This window comes from Amblyomma maculatum, unplaced genomic scaffold, assembly GCF_055883805.1.
Source record: "Amblyomma maculatum isolate TAMU_Amacu unplaced genomic scaffold, ASM5588380v1 scaffold_19, whole genome shotgun sequence".
NCBI classification, from domain to species: domain Eukaryota; kingdom Metazoa; phylum Arthropoda; class Arachnida; order Ixodida; family Ixodidae; genus Amblyomma; species Amblyomma maculatum.
Window position 1 is genome coordinate 9,946,617 of NW_028146744.1, and position 22,413 is coordinate 9,969,029.

General features: G+C 47.7%; 1 protein-coding gene across 4 annotated transcripts in view; it reads left to right on the forward strand.

Moving 5' to 3' along the window:
- The first annotated feature begins 6,752 nt into the window (after window positions 1–6,752).
- LOC146171662 (E3 ubiquitin-protein ligase RNF14-like) overlaps window positions 6,753–22,413 on the forward strand; it is a 147,646-nt gene continuing 131,985 nt past the window's right edge. For 2 of the 4 annotated variants that reach the window (XM_084586386.1, XM_084586388.1), the window contains exons 1-3: window positions 7,082–7,310; window positions 8,373–8,555; window positions 21,714–21,841. In XM_084586386.1, coding sequence (XP_084442512.1) covers window positions 7,295–7,310; window positions 8,373–8,555; window positions 21,714–21,841 — 327 coding nt within the window. In that variant the 5' untranslated portion in view covers window positions 7,082–7,294. The other 2 variants (XM_084586387.1, XM_084586389.1) reach the window with 2 other exon arrangements.

The window sequence follows — 22,413 nt, forward strand, 5'->3', positions numbered from 1 at the left end:
TTCTTTACTTTTGCGTGCACAAAAGTCCAATAATAATCAGAGCCTATTAGAACTTCGATGCCTTGTGTGAAGAGGCGAGTTGGTGAGATGGTGACATTCGCTAATTTCAAATCAGCCACCTGACTCATCTCAAGGGCGTTTTCTGGAAGCAGCAGTTGGTCGGAGCAGATTTCTTCAATTTCGAGGGCTTCGACGCTGTGCTCCTTGTGGTCGTACTGGCTTCGTAGCCGGAGCTTCACTCGGCGTCGTTTTTTCCTTATAATGTTGGTCGAGCCGCCGAAAGGGTAAATGGTAACTTCCTCTTCACCGATCACCTCAAGATCCAGTATTCGCGAGAGCTTCTCTGTTATAAACGATCGTTGACTGCCTCCGTCAAACAGACAGCGAGCGAGGCGTTTTCTTTTCGGTCCGTCGACCCACACCTGCGCAGTCTGCAGCAGCACGGCGTTTTTATTGCTGTTGCTAAGAGACGTTGTTGAGTGCAACCCAGTAGCGGTCTCGCCCTCGGCGTTCGGTTCCGGTGGATCACAAAGCGAGGTGATGTGTCGTCGGCCACACTTCGCGCAACGTAGTGTCCAATTCTTACATCCTTTCGTCATGTGCCCCTTTTTCGCGCATCGGTAACACCTCCCTTCCTTTCGCAGTTTTCTTTTCTTCTCATCAATTGATATCGGAGCATTGCAATCTGCAACCTCATGCCTCTCTGAAGCGCAGAAAGGGCATCTTTCCTTGCTCAATTTGGCACCCACCTGGAGGCTGGCCGCTGAGCCTTTGCCGTAGACGCTGTTGGGACGCCGTTCACTGGCGCGTTCAGGTCGCGTTTGCTGAGGAGCGTTCGTGCTTTCTCCGTGCGCCTTTTCCCTGCTCTCCACTTCCAGGCGAACTGATTGCAGAATGGCTTGGAGACTCGAACTGTCGAGCACGTCCTTGTCTGCACTATGGGCCTTATGGTACTCAACAGCCCATTCGGCCGGCAATACCCGAAACAAAGCCGCGCACAGCATCGCACCATAGCTGTCCGATTTGACACCTAAAGTTTCAAGTCCTGCGATGTTTCGCTGAACATGATCGTGGAGGCGTCGCAGCGCGTTCACGTCACTGAGAGCTCTAACCTGGGGAAGGTTTAACAGCTGAGTAAGGTGTTCTTGCACGAGCACGTCCTGACGCCCGAAACGCTCTTGGAGTGTCTTTACAGCGTAGTCATAGTTCATCTCCGTCGCTTGAACGCCGGTCAAAGCGGCCGCCGCCTTTCCTGTCAACGCTGTCCGCAGGTACAAGAACTTTTCTATGCTGGTCAAGCCGTTATTCTCGTGGACTGCTTGCCGGAATTGTTGCCAGAACGGTTGCCAGTCAAGCTTGCTGCCGCTGAATTTCTGAAGCTCCAGCTTAGGCAACCTCAGTTGTCCTGAACGGGCAGCAGGTAATCTGGACGCGGTTTCTTCTGCATTCAGTGTGCTTGTTGCACCGTTAGAATTCGTTTCACTGCAACGCCGAAGCTTTGTCCGCATTCGTGTCATCAGAGCTTGGCACTGACGAACGCCTTTATATTCTTCCGCGAGGCCTTCGTCACGCACATGCGGCTCAATCAGGGCATCTAACTGTTTCAAATCTCTCGAAACAATGTCCAACTCATCTGATATTTCCGCGAGGAGGTCTCGTTGCTGGGGGCCGAAGTCATCCGCCGTCGTTAGTCGCTCAAGCTCCTCGTTGAGTCGGTTCAGTTCGGCTAGCGTAACTTCTCTCTTCGTTTGGAGACGCTCCATCGCTGTCGTCCGTTGCAGTTGGAACGCTGATTTCAAGTTGCCGTTGTTTTTCGCGAATATCCCGGGTTTCGGCACCAAGAAATATGTTCGATATTCAAATACGTTGGGGAGAACTTTTGAAACAACAACAACATGAATTTTAATTATCCAAACTGCACTCACTACGGACACTGTTCGGAGGGCGTCTCCATGAACTACCGCACCGCAGTGCTCCGTAAACGCTGAGAGTCTCTCTGAAGGGAACACGCGCACGAGCGTCTCTCTCTCGCGCCACCCACCGACTACAACACAACACACGCGCACACAGCTGTACCCCGCGGTGAAGAATGGATGTTGTAAGTGGGATGGCCCCGTTGTAAGTGGGATGGCCCAAATGTCGTGCCGTGAACGCTACAGTAGCGGAGGCGGCACCCGGAATATTCAACACCCTATGTGGCATATCAAGCAAAACTGCGCGATTCGCTACACCCAGCTTGCCTTTTGGCAGTGTCTGGATTCATAACACCGGTTATTCGGGGAGTTTTAAAAATAGACTACCTCCGTAATGACGCACCATAATTTATCACACACTTTTTCAAAGCGCTGGTCAACGTTTAACGACCGGCCACCAATTCTGATGCTCTGCGAAATGAGAAAAATGTTCCGGTAAGTTGTGTTTACATGTATTTCTACAGGTCGCCCTCCCAACTCGCACCTCAACATGTTTCGCAGTATTTTAACAATACTTCGCCTCGGTAATGAGATTTTATATTTTGACGATCTGTTCTAGGATATTCATAGTTGCTTTGTACCGAATAACGGCATTACAGGTGCCCCGTGAAATGAGAGAACTGCTTTGGAATATTTCGATTCCATGTATTCAATGGGCGCTAACCCTATTTTTCACCCACAGTCGGCTGCGACGCCTCGAGCGCCCCCTTTGTTTCTAAACACGGTGTTAGTCTATATGTTACTGTATACTCTATATATGCTATATATGGTACTGTATATGCAGCATATACAATAACTCTAGTCTACTATACAGGGAAATTGTTTCCCGTCGTCAATCCGGCGTCATTTTCCGTGGAAATGGCGAGTTCCTCTAAGGTCTCTTGTGACAACCATGAATATCTTCCCGAGTTCAAAGCTGAAATATCTAGCATCAGCGCTTCGCTTGTACGGCCGGAACTCGGTTGCTGTCTGTCAGAACCAGTCGATCGGTCTCGGTCTGAACCACGATATGTAATAACTCTGTTGCCACGAAGGAAAGCACGGCGTCGGGTTCCTCGTCTTCACTGTCGGATGACTCCAGAAATGTCATAAACATGACTTCGACGATGTTGTCGCGTTCATGATCTCGCGAGGCACGACAATAGCCGCACCGCGAGAACAATTACAGCTTACGGCCAACAGGAACAAGCGAGCAAAGGCAGTGGCTATCCGCCTTTAGCGCCAGTTTTATGCGCATGCGCGAAGTCCCAGCGGCGACGGATGGAAACACATTGGACGGCGTCGCCGGTATTTCGCGTCGCCGCCAGTGCACGGGGTTGGCGGCACGGTGACCGTCGCAGGCTTGGCAAAGCGATGTCAACCACATCTGCCGCTCTCTAGGCGTGCTGGGATGCAATTAAGACACGGTTTTTCAGGTTTCCTACGACGAGCCGCGACCAACAACGACGTGAAGCTTGAATTAGGGCTACCAAGCTTCAAGATGTGAATGGGGACTTCAGCAACCGACTGCGTACTCTCGACTGTGCGAAAAACAATTCGTTACAGGTATGTATGCATATAAAGGAAATGTACATGATGAAAAGTACCTACCAGAGTTTGCACCAAGCCTGTAACGCACTAGTGATAGCCGCAATGAGGATTTGTTCGGTGCGTGTTGGGTTGACGACGGGGCCTGATCGCGATGTATTTTGTCGTTTGTTCTCTTTATGTGCGAAGGGGTCGGGTAGCGCAAGGTGGCTATGTGCGCCAGACCGAAATATTTAGCGTGTTTTATCTCGACTGCCCCCTTACTAGCAAGAAAAAAATATACGGCGTTTTGTGTGATGCACCGCCTTTCGTGAGCCGAGTGGTGAGCTGGTCATGAGGCTCGCGAACGGCTAGCTGTGCATCACAACAAATGCCGTATATTTTTTTCTTGTTAGTCAGGCTGCAGCCACGATAAAACATGCTAAATATTACGGTCTAGCGCACACAGCTGCCTGTGATATCTGCGCTATGTGGCCCTTTCGCTCCTAAAGAAAACAAACGACAAAATAAATCGGGCCCCGTCGCACATAAAGCAAACACGCACCGAACAAATCCTCATTGCAGCTATCACTGGTGCGTTACAGGCTGGGTGCAAACTCCAGTAGGTACTTTTTATCAGGCATATTTCCTTTAGATGCATACATACCTGTCGTATCTGTGTTTTGGCCGCTCGGAGCTTATGACGCACAAATAACTGACACTCAATTGCACGACGTAGTGTTTCTTTTTTTTACCTAATACAAGCTCGCCTTCGTTCTCACCAAAGCATTCGGATTTTGTTCCTTCGCTGTACGCAATCACGCTGCACTCCGTTAGGGAGCTTGAAAGCCGTCGTCTTCGTCCAACCGTCTGCAACGGCAAGGAAACCGCCCGGTACAATAAATCTCCTGGAGGATTCATGCTCGTTCATTTGCGGAGTAGAGCGCTCTGGACGCAGAACAGCGTTGATTCCTGACCGAAATGCGCATCCGATATGAGTAGGAGATGCGTATGTGTCACCAGGTCGTTGATTCCGCAGAAATCGCTGCGGAGGCAGAAGAGTTGCAGATGCTTTCACAACAGAATGACCATTCTCTGTGCATCGAGAACCTTTTCACCACTGCGACCACATCCGTTCTGAGGGCCAGCAAAAACCAGTTACAGCGCTGAATCATCCATTGCCAGAAAAGCGTCATGCGTTTCCTGCAGGCTTCTGTTGTGCATTCCGGCCGGGACAATGCCCTGTTCAGGAGGTATTGATAAGTGCCTCCTCTGCCAAGCTGCCTAGATGAAAACCTATAGCTGCACGCTTGTGTATTACGCGAGGAGGAAGCGACACCCATTGCACAATGCCGGCGCCGCGGTAACCGCATTGTGCTCGGTAACTCAAGACGCCCCGCGCATATATGCGCCGTTCATAAGTCACAGGAGACGATTCCGCCTAGCTCTGCAGCATCAACAAACCCTTGGCGGCTTTGCCCTTTGAAATCCCTCTCTCTCTCTCTCTGCCTTCACGTTCTCTTTTCAGTTTTTTTACAATAAATTTGTCGTGAATCTGCACGCTGAGAGCGACTCATTCTGTCATGTCGAACACAACCCGCGCTACACGCTCTTGAAAACGTCTTCGAAGACAGTATACGCATGCGTTAAGAGGGGATTGTGAAAACGCTGAAACATTCCCCCATACTGCGTGAACATGATACTGCAATCACTGTCACTACTTTCCGCCCCGAAGGCAAAAAAAAAAGGCGGGAGCTTTGCTTTCTACCTGCGTTGGCCTGGCCATTTCACAAGGTGTGCTTTCGTGTCGTCTGCTAGACTGCCGTCCAATGTGTTTCCCCTCCGCTCCCGCATGATGACGCCACATGCTGACGTACATGACGTACATGACGTCATTGCATAAAAAAGGTTGTTCTTTAGCATGCACTTGTACATAATAATAAGAGCTTTAAAAAATGTGTGGCGCTGCTGACGCGCTGCTCTTGAACCAAATAACTGGAACTGCACCTCACTGGCACCCGTGGAACTTTTTCAGCATTCCTGAACCAGCGCTGCACCTTTGCTGCACTTTTAGAAAAGAGCTATAGGTCTCTTCGATTTGGCTTGCACTGGCTGCACTAGTTCTGGAAAGTGCTGCAGCGGTGCCAGGTGGTCACGTGAGCGTGCAGTGCCAGTTCCGACACTGGCGTGCGGCGGCAGCTGCCAAAACGAGTACGCAAGTGTAGGACTCTGCAACCTAGCAGACGCGTGCGTGCATCATGCATCGCGTGCTGTAACATGATCACGTCCAGTTTCGAAGCCAGCTGCCGTAGGCCTACAGCGCTCGATCGGAAAGTGACGACGACTAACAGTGACACCAATTGACCAAATACGTGCGACTGCGCACGATCGTTATATCGGACGGTCTGCGAAGGTGCCATTCATGCGCCCGGGTACGACAGAATTAACGTTGTAAGCAGTTGCCACGAGTACTAGTTTAAATAATTAGGACTGCCTAACAAGACGCTTGATTGGTTTCCACGACCTTCTGTCCAAAAGCACTTAGCTGACGCACGTATGTTTGTACCTCATTGCGCAGACATTCTATTTGCTCCGTGGGCGACAAGTTTGATGTCGCATAGTCGCTGCGCAAGCTGTCTTGTGGCACACACACTTGGCACGACAGAAACTCGATCGATCGCAACTGATTTCTGTTCGCATCCACCCGTCTTCCGAGGTCACAACGCGATTAAAAAAAAAAATACTACATAGGACAACGTGCGCGAAGGTGCCGTATCGCGGCCATGTACCACTACATATGTGGCCACAACTACCGCTCCTCCATCAACAAAATGCCAATCACCAGCATGCAGCCCAACTACCTTGTATACGCAACCATTTGCGGATCCGTTAGCAGCGAACCGTCCGGGTTCTGAAGGAGACGGACTTTACAAAAGCTATGCGCGTCGTCTGCTCTTGGCCAAGCGGAGCGTGCGCCATGCTGCCCTTTTTTCTGCACCTCTTCTGGAGCGAGTGCAGAGTAAGCGAGAACTCGTGCAGAACTAGCACTGCACTATGGTGGCCTTCTAGCCACCATACCTGCACCTTGACAAAACGAGGAGAGAAGTGCAGATGGCGCGCGGCACTAGCAAAACGAAGACGGCGGTGCTGCACTACTTGATCTAGTGCAGCTGGTGCAGCCAAATCGAAGAAACCTATAGAGCGCAGGTGGCGTTTGGCTATAGTGGTTAGGCTGCACCCGTGAAAAGAATGCTAGTATGCTGCATGATGGAAAGTAGCGCGAAGTAAGACACGGACAAGCGCGTGTCTTACTTCCTTCCGTCCTTCGTGTACTTTCGCGCTATTTTCCATCATGAATGTTAACCAACTCGCCCAACTTTCGGCATTACTTCACTAGTATGCTGCACCTCGTGAACCGGTTCTGGAGGTGCAGATGGAACGAACGGACCTAAACCGGCCCAGCCAATCACCGCAATGCGCCGTTGGCACTGTTTTCGAGCTCGTGCGCGCTTTTTATTCGAAATCATCGTGGCGAATTCTCAGTGGTTTATCAGCAACTGTGACCAATGACGTAAGCAAGCTGTAACCATTGAGGTAATGCACAGTCTGTGTATTAGCTCTATGGCTGTAACGTTCATGTTTGATGGGGACACGTCACTTCGTGTTTCAGAACTGCATTGTTTAAGAGAACTCGGTCAGAGCTACATGCTTGCTCAGTAGCATTCGCATCGTTACGTGGCAACGAACCACCACCGTACCTGAACTTGGACTTTTTTTCGCCGCTGTCGACCTTTTCAAGGGATATCCCGTGGACGATGTCCATCTTATCAGGTATTCGTTTGCCTTGTGGTGAATTTGGTACGTGTTCTCTCATATGTTTAACAAGCCCAGGCGCTATACCCGCTTGGTGGTGGTGGTGAACTCTTTTATTACGCCCAAAAACAGGTGACCAGTCAAAGGACTGGTTGCGCTGGCTTAGAGGAGGTCGGCGGGGATCCTTTGGGATGTCGCGGCCTCCACCGCGCGCTGGATAAGCCGGCTTCGGTCTGTTGGCTCGGAAGTACACATCTCTGGGGTGTTTGAGTTGTCTGTTGTAGTGTGTACAAGTCCACGCCATGTGTACGAGAGTGGCCGGAGTTGAGCAACGATCGTTCATTCAGTCAAAAGACGCACAGAGTCGTTGCGTGCGGATCGTCCATTCGCTGTTCGTCGTCTTTTGACAGGTTTATTTTTCAAGAACGTGTACCAGGTGACCGAGATTTCAACTCTGCTACGTCAGCCCCGGCGCGATGATGCGGTGCGATGTAATATTAGTTAGGGAGACTACTTCGCTAGCTCTCGGTTTCGCTCTGCCGGCCGCCTTCTCCGGACATGGGGCATCTCGGCCGGCCGGCACGAATGCTCCTCGAGTACCCGATCGTGCCTAAGGGAAAAAAAAAAAAAAGGCGCAGCAGCAAATATCTACCTTACCGCGGTCTTGTGTATTCGACCTTTCTTTTGCGCGACCCTTCTCTTTCGGACAAATTTATTTATTTTGTGTGCTTTGTTTTCCCTGTACAGTTCCTGCCTGAGTGCGACTGGAAATAGCGGCATCGCTCTCGGCGACTCTCAGTCGCCAGTGTGAATGTGTGAGGTGTGAATTCGGGAGCAAGGGCGAGTTTTTCCGGCCGGTGACATATATCGTGCACCTACTTTCCATATTTATCCTCGCCGGCGTCCCCCTCATGAATACCGCCTAATGAACGCCGGGTGGTCTAAATTTCCAGAGCCCTCCACTACGGCCTATTTTACGGCTTGAATCGTTTACAATTACTGGCAACAGAGTGATAACCAAATAATTCAGGATTAGGTTGATGGGCTTTTCTTCTGTGATGTGTAATTTGTCTCATGCAGAGCTTGATACCATGGGGGACAAAGAGGCCCAAGAGAACGAGATCCTGGCTCTGCAAAGCATCTACGATGATTCTGTCTTCGTAGTTGACAGAACGCCGGGCTGCTGCCCCCAAGGCCACTTCTTCATTTCAGTTGAGCTACCCAAGCCGTTCAGCATGCTCTTGCCACGAGTAGATGCCCCAGGTGGGTATGCAATACTGAGGGCTCGTTGAAGATAGTGGCAGCTTTCGGAGAAAAACTGAATTTCCTTGCTAATATTTAACTTTTTCTAGCCAAAATGTGTGTGACAAAGTGCAAGCACTTGAGAATCTGTACTCTAGTAGTGCCTAAATGTTGTAAAAACTGTTTGCATTCATTACAGACTTCACGAGTGAGCTTTGCTTTGTTTTTCTGATGTCTATCGACCTTTTTTTCTTTTGTCATTTCTTGACGACACAGGCTGATTTCAGGGCCAGGTTCTTTTTTCTCACTAAGTTAAGAGTAGATATATAGCACAGCAATTAGGTTAGTTTATATTAATTAGGTTCATAAGTTATATTTTGCAGCAGATTTGGATTGCAAGACTTTTAGTCCCTCTATTTTACATAGTGTTTTTGTTCTGTGACCATTTGGCATGCATCGCCCTCATGTATAGAAGAAAAACAAATGAAAGCCATATGAAGCTAGCAGGGACTTATCATGATACTTGAAGTGCGCATTGTGATGCAGCTGGTGGATCAGTTAATTAGGCATACAATATTCATTGTGTTGTGTTGGTGGTCTGGTATGGCGCATGGTTCTTGTCAGTAACCTGTTTCTTGACATGTGCAGAAATTGGCTGTGCTCTGACTAGAGCATACTTTTGAAAGGTGTTACCACAGTTGAACACCTGCAGCATAATGCCTTATTTGTGATGAACTGAAAAATTAGAATGCAGTGATACGTATCTGCTTGGGTGAATTGTGGTGCCGTGCAATTCTCTACTGTGCAAAAAAAATTTGCTCGCTGATAGATTTGTATACCCAGTCCTGGGGTGCAGCCAGATCTTGGTGACTGAAACCTACAACACACTTCATCACCACAGCAGGGTTTGGCCAACCAGTCATTGGCCACCATCTCCTATACTCCATTTGCACCACTGTGGGTGGTAAAGGTGGTCTGGGTCAATGAGGAAAATGCACGACGAGCGCCCGCACTCGTGTCAGTGACGGCAGCACTTGAGTCATGTGGTGGACACCATCCTGACTGGCACAGATTGCTTTTACTTTTTACAGGGGTGCAGACAGCTTGTGAGAGCTATGGGGTGTTCTAAGCAGCTGTGGAGCAAATGACCATAGTGGTGATCAGACCTGTGATGCAGCAGTGAGGTCTAAGAATTTCTGGCTATTGGAGACTGATTCTGGCTACATTTACTGCTAGAACCTTACTGTGTGAGGTGCTTTTTGACGAACTAGTGTCATTAAATGGAAGGCACATACTATGTTATCATTATTTAGTGTACAAACAAGAAATAGGTATGGCATTTCTGATCAATAAGGACAGAGCTGACAACATAGAGAAATTGAATAGCATAGAGTTGTAGCTGGCACAGAATTGTTGCAGAAGTATGGAAGAAGCCTTTGTCATGCACTGAGCAGTGAAGACATAAAAATGTGACACTGATTGAACAAAGCCTGAAATGCATACTACCTAGTTGATGCATTAAAAAAATGCGAGAAAAAAAGCACATCTGCCATATTACCTACCCCTTATGTAATAACCCCGAACTGGGGGGTCTTTAAGGTAACAAAGTGATGTGGTGTGATATGAATTGTCTGATTTCGAGAATTTTAATGGCTCGATGTGCTACAGATGCATTTAAATGGTACTGGCATTTTCACAAGTGTAAATTCGTGTTTTTTGACATTAAGCATGATCCTCTCTTTAACACAGAATTCACTAGGCATTTACGTTGTTTTAAGTGTAGAAGAGATTAAGTAACTAATCTGGTTCGTTGAAGGCATAGCTGAGCTAGTTTCGCTTCCTTGGTTGTTCTTTTTTTTTTAGATGGTTCACTCTTTGCTGCGCTGGTGACGCGGGACTACTATCGGGCGGCGACAATACATCTGTCTTGGTCGCTCGGCTTGCCAGGCGGTGAAACTCCACCACCATGTCTCGCGGCAGCGCCATTAGAATAATGTCGCAAAGCATGGCACAATAGGAACTCATTGAGCAATACGACGACGCCATCAAGGCAGGACATGTGGAGCAGGTGACCGAAGAAGTAGTGTCTGGGAAAGTTTATTACATGCCACATCAGCCAGTCGTGCATAGTGAGGCAACTACAACGAAGCTGCGTGTCGTGTTTGACGCATCATCACACGCTCCGAGGAAACGGTCACTCAACGACCACTTGGAAAAAGGACCTAACCTCTTCAGTGATTTGGTGCAGATTCTCTTGCGGTTCCGCCTACACAAGGTCGCTCTCGTAGCAGACATCGAGAAAGCATTTCTGCAGATAAGCGTGCGGCCTGACGATAGAGACGCCCTGCCGTTCTTCTGGTACAGTAGCCTGCCGCTTGACCGTTTCCTCGGAGCGTGTGATGATGCGTCGAACACGACACGCAGCTTCGTTGTAGTTGCCTCACTACGCACGACTTGCTGATGTGGCATGTAATAAACTTTCCCAGACACTACTTCTTCGGTCACCTGCTCCGCATGTCCTGCCTTGATGGCGTCGTCATATTGCTCAACAAGTTCCTATTGCGCCATGCTTTGCGACATTATTCTAACGGCGCTGCCGCGAGACATGGTGGTGGAGTTTCACCGCCTGGCAAGCCGAGCGACCAAGACAGATGTATTGTCGCCGCCCGATAGTAGTCCCGCGTCACCAGCGCAGCAGTCCTCCCCCCCCCAGCCGGGAGAACTCGCCGCAAACCACGATAGCGCTTCCGCGGGAGAATTCCCCGCTCGCCGCCAGCCCGCCGCCAAGGGACGAACCCGGACAACAGGAGGCGACAAGCTTGCCCAGCGGGTCCTTTGCTCCGATTCCAGAGGGCGTCATCGTTCGGGCCTCCCAACAGCCGGGAGAAGCCCATGGGGCCTGGACGGGGTGACGAACTCTTGGTGCACGGCAAGCTTGTCGCCTCCTGTTGTCCGGGTTGGTCCCGTGGCGGCGGGCTGGCGGCGAGAAGCCGGGCGAGTGGGGAATTCTCCTGCGGAGGCGCTATCGTGGTTTGCAGCGAGTTCTCCCGTCTGCGGGGGGAGGACTGCTGCGCTGGTGACGCGGGACTACTATCGGGCGGCGACAATACATCTGTCTTGGTTGCTCGGCTTGCCAGGCGGTGAGACTCCACTACCATGTCTCGCGGCAGCGCCGTTAGAATACAGAAAGCGCCGAATACGACGACCGGGCCATAAACCTCATCGGCCAACTGAGGGCTCGAATCGCAGCTTCACAACAGACTGCATCTGAACAGAACGCCGAATCGACGCAAACGTCCGTGCCGACGCCCAGACTCACTGCAATCAGCTTCGGAAGCCTGATTGCAGTGAGTCTGTTTCTGCCAGCAGAAAATGTAGTACCTCCTCCGCCTCGACGCAGGCAGCAGACAGATCAGAGAGAAGGCTAGAGGAGGTACTACATTTTCTGCTGGTAAAAACAGAGTGTCGAGAGCGATGTAGGCAAGTTCCCGCTTTTGAAAAGCCGTCTTACAAGGAAAACTTCGGCAAACGCGCCAGGCAGCCGACTCCGAGTGCCGCTGTTATTTATGCACAAGCAGGCAAAACAGAGTTGGAGAACTATCTACCGGAGGAAGCGTTCGAGACCGAGTTTACAGAAAGCGTCGAATACGACGACCGGGCCATAAACCTCATCGGCCAACTGAGGGCTCGAATCGCAGCTTCACAACAGACTGCGTCTGAACAGAACGCCGAATCGACGCAAACGTCCGTGCCGACGCCCAGACTCACTGCAATCAGGCTTCCGAAGCTGCAGCTCCAGTCTTTCAATGGTGAGCTTGCCAACTGGCAGTCGTTTTAAGAATGTTTCCGCGAAGCGGTGCATGATAATCAGGCCCTGTCCAAAGCGGAGAAATTTCATTACTTAAAGAGCCTTCTCACTGGGCCTGCCGTGTCGGCAGTTAAAGGGTTACAAGCGACTGAGGCCTGCTATGAAGACGCTATACAGATACTGCAGTAGCCCGCCGCTTGACCCGTCAGCATTGCCGGATATCGAAGAATGGAGAATGACTCGGGTACCGTTCGGTACTACAGCCAGCCTGTATTTGCTGAACGCTACCCTCCTCCACCACCTGGAATGCACGACAAATGAAGTTTCCAAAACTGCGAGCCTCATGAAGGGCTCCCTTTACGTGGACGATCTGGTGACGGGAGCAGCTACAGTAAACGAGGCGTTGAGAATGGCCACTGAAGCCATCGACATAATGAGCGACGCCGGCAAATGGTCCTCGAATTCCGATGCAGTCCGCGCGGCGTTTGGGGATGACGAAACTACACCTTCGAACGGTGAACAGAAGATCCTGGGAATGAAATGGAACGCAGCTGACGGCAAGATGGCAATGTCCCTGGCCAGTGTGATCAGCTCATTAACTAGCGGAGCTGCGTCGAAGAGCGCGGTGCTGCAGGCATCGGCAAGAATATTCGACCCCTTGAGCCTCGTCGCACCGTTCGTGGTGCGAGCAAAAATCCTTTTTCAAAGGCTATGGGAGAGAGGTATTGAGTGGGACGACCAATTACCAAGTGACTTGGAAGCAGACTGGAGAAGTTGGTGTTTAGACCTCGCCAATCTGAGACAACTCTCCTTGCCACGTTGCATCCTACAGAACAGCCACGTTTCCGGGCAGCTCCACATTTTTTGCGACGCAAGTCCGACGGCCTACGGGTGCTGTGCCTACCTCCACATTGGAGAAGACAACGAAACAGTGAGCGTCAACCTCATCCTTGCCAAGTCACGCGTGGCGCCTCTGAAGGTCTTGTCGCTGCCTCGGTTGGAGCTGATGGCGGCTGTAATTGGATCACGCATGGCCACCTACTTTCAAGGAGCAATTGATCACCAAATGAATGTATTCTATTGGACTGACTCGATGATTACGCTCCTTCATCCTTTGGAAACGCGCATAAAATGAGTTACACTCATTTTGGGGGGGAGGATGAAAAGAATATATAAAGAAAAAGAAGAACCGACAATCCCGTAGCTCGACTTCAGAAACGAAAAAGGGCCATAAAGCTGAGCACAAAGCAGAGAAGAAATGCCGAGCTACGGGATTGTCGGTTCTTCTTTTTCTTTATATATTCTTTGCACTCTTAACGCCAATGGATTGTGGAGAAGCCATTGCTTTTCTCCTTCATGCTGTGTTTGAGGTGCGACCTGCTTGTATATTATAAGGATATAGTCGTATAGTTTTCAAATGCCGTTAAGGTACTGCAAAGAAGCCATTACGTTTCTCCTCATGAAGTCGCGTCTGTCTGGGAACGGGCACTTCGTATATTGGCTCGTTGGCCTTCTTCGATGCTTCGCCACTTTGTATCTGGGTGCTGCTGGAAAGCAATCGCGGTGAGTAAGTGCCGCTGTTCTCATTTTGAAGTGATAGCTTCATTACACGAGGTAAAGCCAAGGTCACTGTGTGCTTCCCGTGACCTTCAAACAGCTTCGAGGTCAAGTTGGAACTCAAGGCACAACCACTTTGGGTATCTATGTTCTCACCAAAGGACAAGGTTCAAAGGTCAACTCATGTGGGAAGCAGCTTAACAAAGAGCAGTTGCGTGGTGAGACACATGATCACTGACGTCAGTCTGGAGAATATGTTGGCCTAGAGATCAAGCAGAGTCTCCACCTAGCGTCATAGTGGCGAACCCTACCCAGTGTGGATGCGTTTTCACGTCGCGTGCCAGCCCGCAGAGATTTACATGCACGCGTGCAGCATGTGCAAGAATGCTTTTTGTTTGTTTCGAGGTTCCTGTGCACTTTTGCTTACTTATCTGCCTCTTGCAAAAGATGTACGAAGAGGCTATTACCCCACGCTCCATTAAAAAAAATATATAAATACTTGTCCATATCGAGTATGTCACGCTGAAAAGGACATATCAGTTGCGGGCTTTAATGCTTGAGATTCTTTGACAAGCGGTGTCTCAAACGAAGGGCTGCTGTTGTTAGGCGCCGTGTCAAAGCAAAACAGGTTGCCGCCGTCAATACAACTTAATGGAAATGCTCAAAAATTGTATATTTTCGTTTCTGTTTGGAATACCGCAACTGCTGAAACATGCGACCGCAGACTGCTGCATGGCAAAATCCACTTTGAACAAGCCACTCTGTGCCTTCGGTATCCACGATAGTTGTTTGAGTACTTTATTTTTTTTTTTTCCTGTTAAACCTGTGTGGCGGTGTCTCAGTGGTAGGGCGCTCGACTGCTGATTTTGAGAACCGGGGTTCGATCCTGGCCGTTTCGAAAGGCACTCCTCGGCTGTGGAATTTGACTGCATGTTAAACAATCCCACGTGGTCAACGACATCGAGGCCCGCCCCTATATCATCCGTCATATAGCCGAAGTCGCATGGTGCGTTCAACCCATATATATATTTTTTTTTTGTAGGAGGATTCTGCCAATCCATAACAGTGGTAATGAGCACATTTCGCTTTAGAGATACGCTCGAATGTGTGAGAAACCAATCTTCGCAGCACCTGTTAGACAGTGTTACGTAATACACATAGATCAATGTACACTGGTAGCCCCTTTTTGACCGTGCTGTCTTTCGAGCAAACTGGTAGTTTCTGACAAGGGGAGTAAAATAGCTTCATACGGGCTTAACCAGCGGAGTTTAGTTCAAACTCCATTTCTTTCAGGGTAGTTTTATATTCAGCATCTGTTTTGGAAGTAATGACAGAACCGCCCCAAGTCACTGCTGAACAATAATAACAAAGAAATCTTCAGCCTCCAAAATTTCTTGCCAGAATATGGCAGCAACTGAGCACAATTTTTACGCTGTGTTCACAGCTACTGATTCGTAGCTTGCACCTAAACGTTACTGAAAATTAATTGCTGATTGTCCTAAATTTTTTCAAGTGTGTAAAAAGTTCTGTCACATGGTGGAATTCATTGTCATTGAAAAAAGGATAATTACACTACTAATTTACTATTTATAAACATCACATATATTAGAAATTTCTTATACTTCCCTCGGTTTCAGGAAATCATTTAGTCATTTCACAGTGCAACACCAGATTATCTGCAAGCAAGAAGCATCCGCCTTGCGAGCTCAGCAAACTCAATCCACTCACCGCTCTACACGTGAGCAGTCAGCTTTCCTGTGCGGCGAGGTTTCCTGTACAGTGTCGGCATAATTTCATTTTTGGGGAATACAATAGTGCCTGGTTGTCTAGCCAGAGTGGTGTCCACTCAGTCTATGGCAACCCGCCAGGCAGTACGCTGTCAGTGCTACATTTCACCTGCTTAATCCTCGAGTCAAGTACGATATAATGAACCAGGCTGCAACAATTTAATCTAAAGTACTGCAGATCAAAGCATGAACCTTGATCTCCGTGGGCTTGGCACCACATTTGCCTGTCTCACTCGCGAGCGCCTTTCAGTGCCGTATGACGCTAAAAGCGTGCAAAGCGATGCCACTAAATCTGAAAGACAGGTGGTAATTGCGTGCCTTGTGTTTTTAAAATCTGCGCATCTTTTTTTTTTTGCTGCTTGGTGAAATCCACGGATTTTTTTCTGTTTTCTGCAATATTGAAACACTCTGAACAGTAAATCGCTAACGCATTGCATAAGACACGCTTTCCTGGCCAACAAACCTGCTGTAAACTCGAAAGCAGACATACAATGCATGCGTTTCTGCCAGCGCTGCAGGCTGCTGATCCCCACTATCTGAGCGACGGTGGTGCCACTTCTAGGTGGATCTCACGGCAAATAGAGGCGCACTGCGTGCCTCAGCCAGAGTTATTGCTTCACACTAGGAACCTACAGCCAATTTTTTCATGTCGCTCACCCCCAAGTTTGGCCCCTTGTATGTTAGTTAGTGCACATCAGTTATCGTCAAACATAATATAAGACTACTATTTATCGAAATTTCATATGTAATAATGGGAAATTGCATTTTCCAGGATCATATTACTTGGGAGAAAAAAAGTAGTTTAGTCTATGTCAGAATTTTATTGTCCGGGATTTTGAGCACAGGAAAGGAGAAGTCGTATGAACTGGGAACATATCAACAAGGCTCTTCTGTATGTCTGGCTGTTCCAGCATATCTTTCAGCTTTTGTTTTTTTTGCCTCAAAGCATTAGCAACCATCAGCATATTTCATGACATACAACTTAGCATTACCCAATTACACTCATCCAACTGAATGGCTTCTTTGCCAAGCACAATGTCTTGTCATATTATTATTAATTGGTTCACAGAAATGGAAACGCACAGTATCTGTCACACTTGTCTCTGTGGACACCTGAACCTCGCCGTAAGGGAAGGGAGGAAGGTGGGAGTGAAAGTGGATAGAGAGAAAGAGGAGCCGTAGTGGAGGGCTACAGAGTAATTTCGACCACCTGGGGACCTTTAATGTGCGCTGACATCGCACAGTACATGGACGCTTCTTCGTTTCGCCTCCATCGAAACTCAGCCGCCGAGGTAGGGTTTGAACCTGGGTACTCCGGCACAGTACTCTGGCGTCTTGCCACTGCACCAACCTGGCGGGGCCAGTATTGTTTTTGGAAGGACAGGTCTATGGACCCCTTTGCTATTGCAAAAAGAGTCTGTTATAAAAATATTGTAGCTAATAAGTTCACCCTGCTGAAATGGTCCTAAGCAAGCAGTCTAAAAATATGTAAAAAAAAATGTGTGATAAAGATACTGAAAAAATTTATTAGTGCATAAAAATAAACTTGTGTGTCCCTTTGTCACAAATTAAAGTTAAGACCTCATCAAAGAAGCAGTGTGCAAGAGCATAAACTGTAGTCATATGACAAGGGATAGTCATGTTGAGCAGGTAACCAAAAAATTGTATTCTGCATCAGGCATACTGTTTTGGACCTGGCACATCTCTCCTATCCCTATTAGGTTGCAAGTTTATCATGCCTTATTTTGCTGATGCTTTTACTACTGCACACTATAGTGGGGGGGACTGCTAAAAATAAGACTTGTGCATCTAGAAAAAAAAGCCATTCATTGCATAAACAATGTACTGTATTTGTATTCCTCAGCAGAGCTATTTATTTAGCAAGTTCACTTTATAGTTACGAGTACTGTCTTGTTCACCACTTGCATTGTGCTAATGAAGATAACAGTTCGACATGGCCCATGCCATCGAACACGAGCACAAGCACAGTGCCACTTGTACAGTCGTCTGTCTAGAAATGTTGAGCGGGCTGCTATTAGGCTGCGAGCGCAACGCCTACTGATAACACCTGAGATAGCCTTTAACTTAGCCACACTGATTACACTGTCACCATGCCGTTTCACAGCTGCTATATGCCAATGATATCCGGTAAAGGCCACGAAAATAAACCTAAGATTAAATAATTTTCCGTGCTGGAAAGGAATTTTCGAAACTATAATATAAATGCATTGCTGAGTATCTCATATGAGCAGCAATGTATTTGCGCATCGCGAGTATGTCTATGTGCCTGGTCTTTTCTTTGGTCGAGACATCTTTGTTTTCGCAATTTCCAGCACCTTCAACACTGGTCACAGATGCGAACCAGCATGACAATAAAGGTAGTGTAATCAGTGCATGCTATCTCAAACCAGGCGAAGCATCATGCATGAAGCAGAAAGCAGCCCATTCGAGCACACGTGCTGACGACTGTACTTGTTCTTCCTAGTCTCACCCCAATAGCACTTTCTTTATCCCTCATAGCCGGATTCAAGGCAGACCGAACTTTTGCCCTCAGCATTTGTCAAGGGACCTGTGTATCTATTTTATCTTGTAGTGTTAGCTTGTGTATATATTTGTAAGAGGCATGTTTTCAGTCATGCATTTTGCTGTAGGTGCAGCGGTGGCGTAGCGATAGAACATCCGCCTCGCATGCAAGAGGACTGGGGCTCAAATCCCGGTGCCGCGCGATTCTCCACCGGATAAAAAAAAAAAAATATGCGTGTCGATGGAATTGCATAAACAGGTTTGGGGTGCGGCCTGATGCCGGTGAACACTTCCAGCAACACACTCCCTTACCAGAATAGGAGTTGGATTGGTCGCAACCTCTCATGATCAGTTCCATAAAACACCGGCCCTCAGTCACCAGCAGCTGCGGAACAACTGACCATGGCGGCGGTCAGACCTGTGACTCAGCAGGGGGTGCTAAGAAATTCTGGCTCCGCTGGACAGGCCGCCATTGGCAACTGACCCTGCCAACGTTTAACGCTAGAACCCTAGCTAGTTAAGCTAGTTTAGCAGTGCTGTTAGAGGAACTAGAGGGTATGAAATGGGATGTCATAGGGCTTAGTGAGGTTAGGAGGCCAAATGAGGCATATACTGTACTGAAGGATGGGCATGTACTGTGTTATCGAGGTTTACCGGAGAGGCGAGAACGAGGAGTAGGTTTCCTTGTCAATAAGTATATATCGGGTAATATAGATGAATTCTATAGTGTTAGTGAGAGGGTGGCAGGCATCGTAATTAGGCTTAATAATCGGTATAAACTGAAGGTTGTACAGGCCTACGCACCTACATGTAGTTATGATCAGGCAGCTGAAAGCTTCTACGAAGATGTATCATCGGCAATGCTAAAAGTAAAAACGCAGTATACTGTACTAATGGGCGACTTCAATGCCAAGGTAGGGAAAAAGCAGGCAAGAGATCAGGCAGTAGGTGACTGTGGCATTGGTTCTAGGAATAGCAGGGGGGAGTTACTAGTTGAGTTTGCAGAGCGCAATAAGAACCGGAAATGGACATGGGAAAATCCCAACGGGGAGATTAAAAATGAAATTGACTTCATACTGTGTTCAACCACCGCCATTATGCAAGATGTAGAGGTAGTCGAGAAAGTGCGATGCAGTGACCACAGGATGGTGAGGTTCCGAATTAGCCTAAATCTGAAGAAGAAACTCAACAGATTAGTAAGAAAAAAATCCATCAACGAATTAGCGGTGAGAGGGAGGGCAGAAGAGTTTAGATGATCTCGCTACAGAATAGATATTCAGCTCTAACCGAGGATGGCGACATTACCTTAGAAGCAATGAACAATAATTTCAGAGATATCATTACTGAGTGCGCTGTAGAAGTAGGTGGTAGGATAGTTAGAGAGGATACCGGTAAGCTGTTCAAGGAGACGAAAGATTTGATTAAGAAACGCCAGAGTATGAAAGTTTCCAATCAAACAGATCAGATAGAATTGGCTGAGATACCAAAGCTAATCAATAAGCGCAAGGTGGCCGATATAAGGAAATATAACATGGAGAAAATCGAGCAGGCTGTAAAGAACGGGGGAAGCCTTACAGCGGTAAAGAAGAAATTGGGCATAGGCGAAAACTGGATGTATACGGTAAAGGACAAGGTGGGCAACGTCATCACGAATATGGACAAGATAGTCAAAGTAGCGGAGGAGTTCTATACAGATCTCTACAGTAGCCAAAGTAGTCAGGGCCGTAATGAGATTGATGGTAGGGAAAAACCGTGATGTTCCACCAGTGACGAAGGACGAGGTCAAGAAAGCATTAAAAACTATGAAAAAGGGGAAGTCAGCTGGAGAGGATTAGATAACTACAGATTTGATGAAGGACGGAGAGGATATCGTGCTAGAAAAACTGGCCACCCTGTATATGCAATGCGTGGTGTCATCGACGGTACCGGAACCATGGAAGAATGCAAACATTATCCTCATTCATAAGCAAGGGGACACTAAGGACCTTAAAAATTACTGACCAATCAGCTTACTGTCTGTTACGTATAAGGTATTTACTAAGGTGATCGCTAATAGAATCAGGACAACTTTAGACTGCAATCAAGCAAAGGATCAAGCAGATTTTCGGAAATGGTACTCTACTATCGATTATATCCATACCATCAACCAGGTGATAGAAAAATGCTCGGAATATAACCAGACCTTATACATAGCATTCATTGATTACGAAAAAGCATTTGACTCAGTAGAAACCTCAGCGGTGATGCAGGCATTGCGAAATCAGGGGGTAGATGAGCCGTACGTGAAAGTACTGGAAGATATATATAGTGGCTGCACAGCAACCATAGTTCTGTATAAATAAAGTAACAAAATTCCCATAAAGAAAGGTGTTAGGCAAGGAGACACGATCTCCCCAGTACTATTCACAGCTTGCTTCGAGGAAGTATTCAGACTTGGAATGGGAGCAGGTAGGGATAAGGGTAAGTGAAGAATACCTTAGTAATCTGCGATTTGCTGATGACATTGCCTTGCTAAGCAACTCAGTAGATGAACTGCAAAAACTGATTGGTGACCTAGACAGGAAAAGTTGAAAGGTAGGATTGAAAATCAATATTCAGAAGACTAAGGTAATGTTCAACAGCCTCGGGAAGGAACAGCAGTTTATGTTAGGTAGCGAAGCACTGGAAGTAGTAGGCGAATATATCTACTAAGGACAGGTAGTAACCGCAGATCTGGACCATGAAAAGGAAATAAGAAAAAGATTGGGATGGAGCGCATTTGGCAAGCACTCGCAGATGATTAGCAGCTTACCGGTATCGCTCAAGAGGAATGTATACAACAGTTTCATCTTACCTGTACTCACCTGTTTGGCTGAAACATGGAGGCTAAGCAACAGGGTTCTGCTTAAGTTGAGGACAATGCAGAGAGCTATGGAACGAAAAATAGTAGGTGTAATATTATTAGATAAGAAGCGTGCAGAGTGGGTCAGAGAAATAACTCAAGTTACTGACATTCTAGTGGAAATCAAGAAGAAATGGGCATGGGCAGGACATGTAGTGCATAGAAAGGATAACCGATGGTCGCTTAGGGTTACAAACTGGATTCCAAGGGAAGGAAAGTGTAGCAGGGGGCGGCAGAAAGTTAGGGGGCCGGCTGAGGTTAAGAATCTTGCAGGGGTCAAGTGGATGCAGCTAGCACAGAAGTGGGTTGATTGGAGAAATATGGGAGAGGCCTTCACCTTGCAGTGGGTATAGTCATGATGATGATGATGAAAAGGACAGATTGTTACTTTTTCTTTACCTCATATTTTGGTAAACATGCGATAAGGGACTAGCAGATGCTTGTGTGAAATTTTGCTATTGCTGCCACTTGTCGCTGGCTCCCCGAGTTTTATGTCTGGGAGTCTGTATATGATGAAAATAACGATTAACTGAACGGTTGTATACATTGGACAAGGATGCTGTTTTTTCTCCAGGGGAAATGGAGGAGGTATACATTGGACAAGGATACTGTTTTTTCTCCAGGGGAAATGGAGGAGGCCAAACTGGAGCACCTGCCTCCAATTCGGGTGGACTTCGAACTGCCGGTCAATTACCCATCCGAAAGTGCACCCAAGGTCTGCCTCAGCTGCCCATGGCTCACTACAAGAGAGGTGACTTTTGATGCTCATACATGATGCATGTGTATTCGGTTTCAAGCAGCTGGTAAGCGTCAAGCTGTAGCAGAGCACTATGCATTCTGTCAGCACCAATCACTCCTATTGAATTGGTGGCTTTGATGTTTGCTTTAGCAGTGACTGATGAGGTGGATTTGGTGTTAAAGCTCCCTTTTCTGGAAGGCTGTGGTTTGGAAGAATTCGTGTCGTACTCTGCTGAACATTACTAGTTTACTCTTAAGGCATGTTATAATCATTATTTAAAGCATATAACATACCTGCTGACTTTCAGTGTTCAAACTATAAAAAAAATGTCTTCGCTATAACAGATTTGCTTCACACGTCCAATCACAAGAAGCCATCATGGTGCTAGCTGCCAAGGTCACCAGGCAAGCCTCGCACCATATCATGTGCCCACAGCTGTCTGGCAGTATGGCACCATTGCCTAAGAGAATTGCCCTCGAGTACTTTTTTCTTTTTTTTTTTTTTGGATAGTTGTACTGTTGCTTAAAAATTGTTGGCTTTTGTTTTCAGTCTGTTGGGTTCCATTACCTTTTATAACATGATCA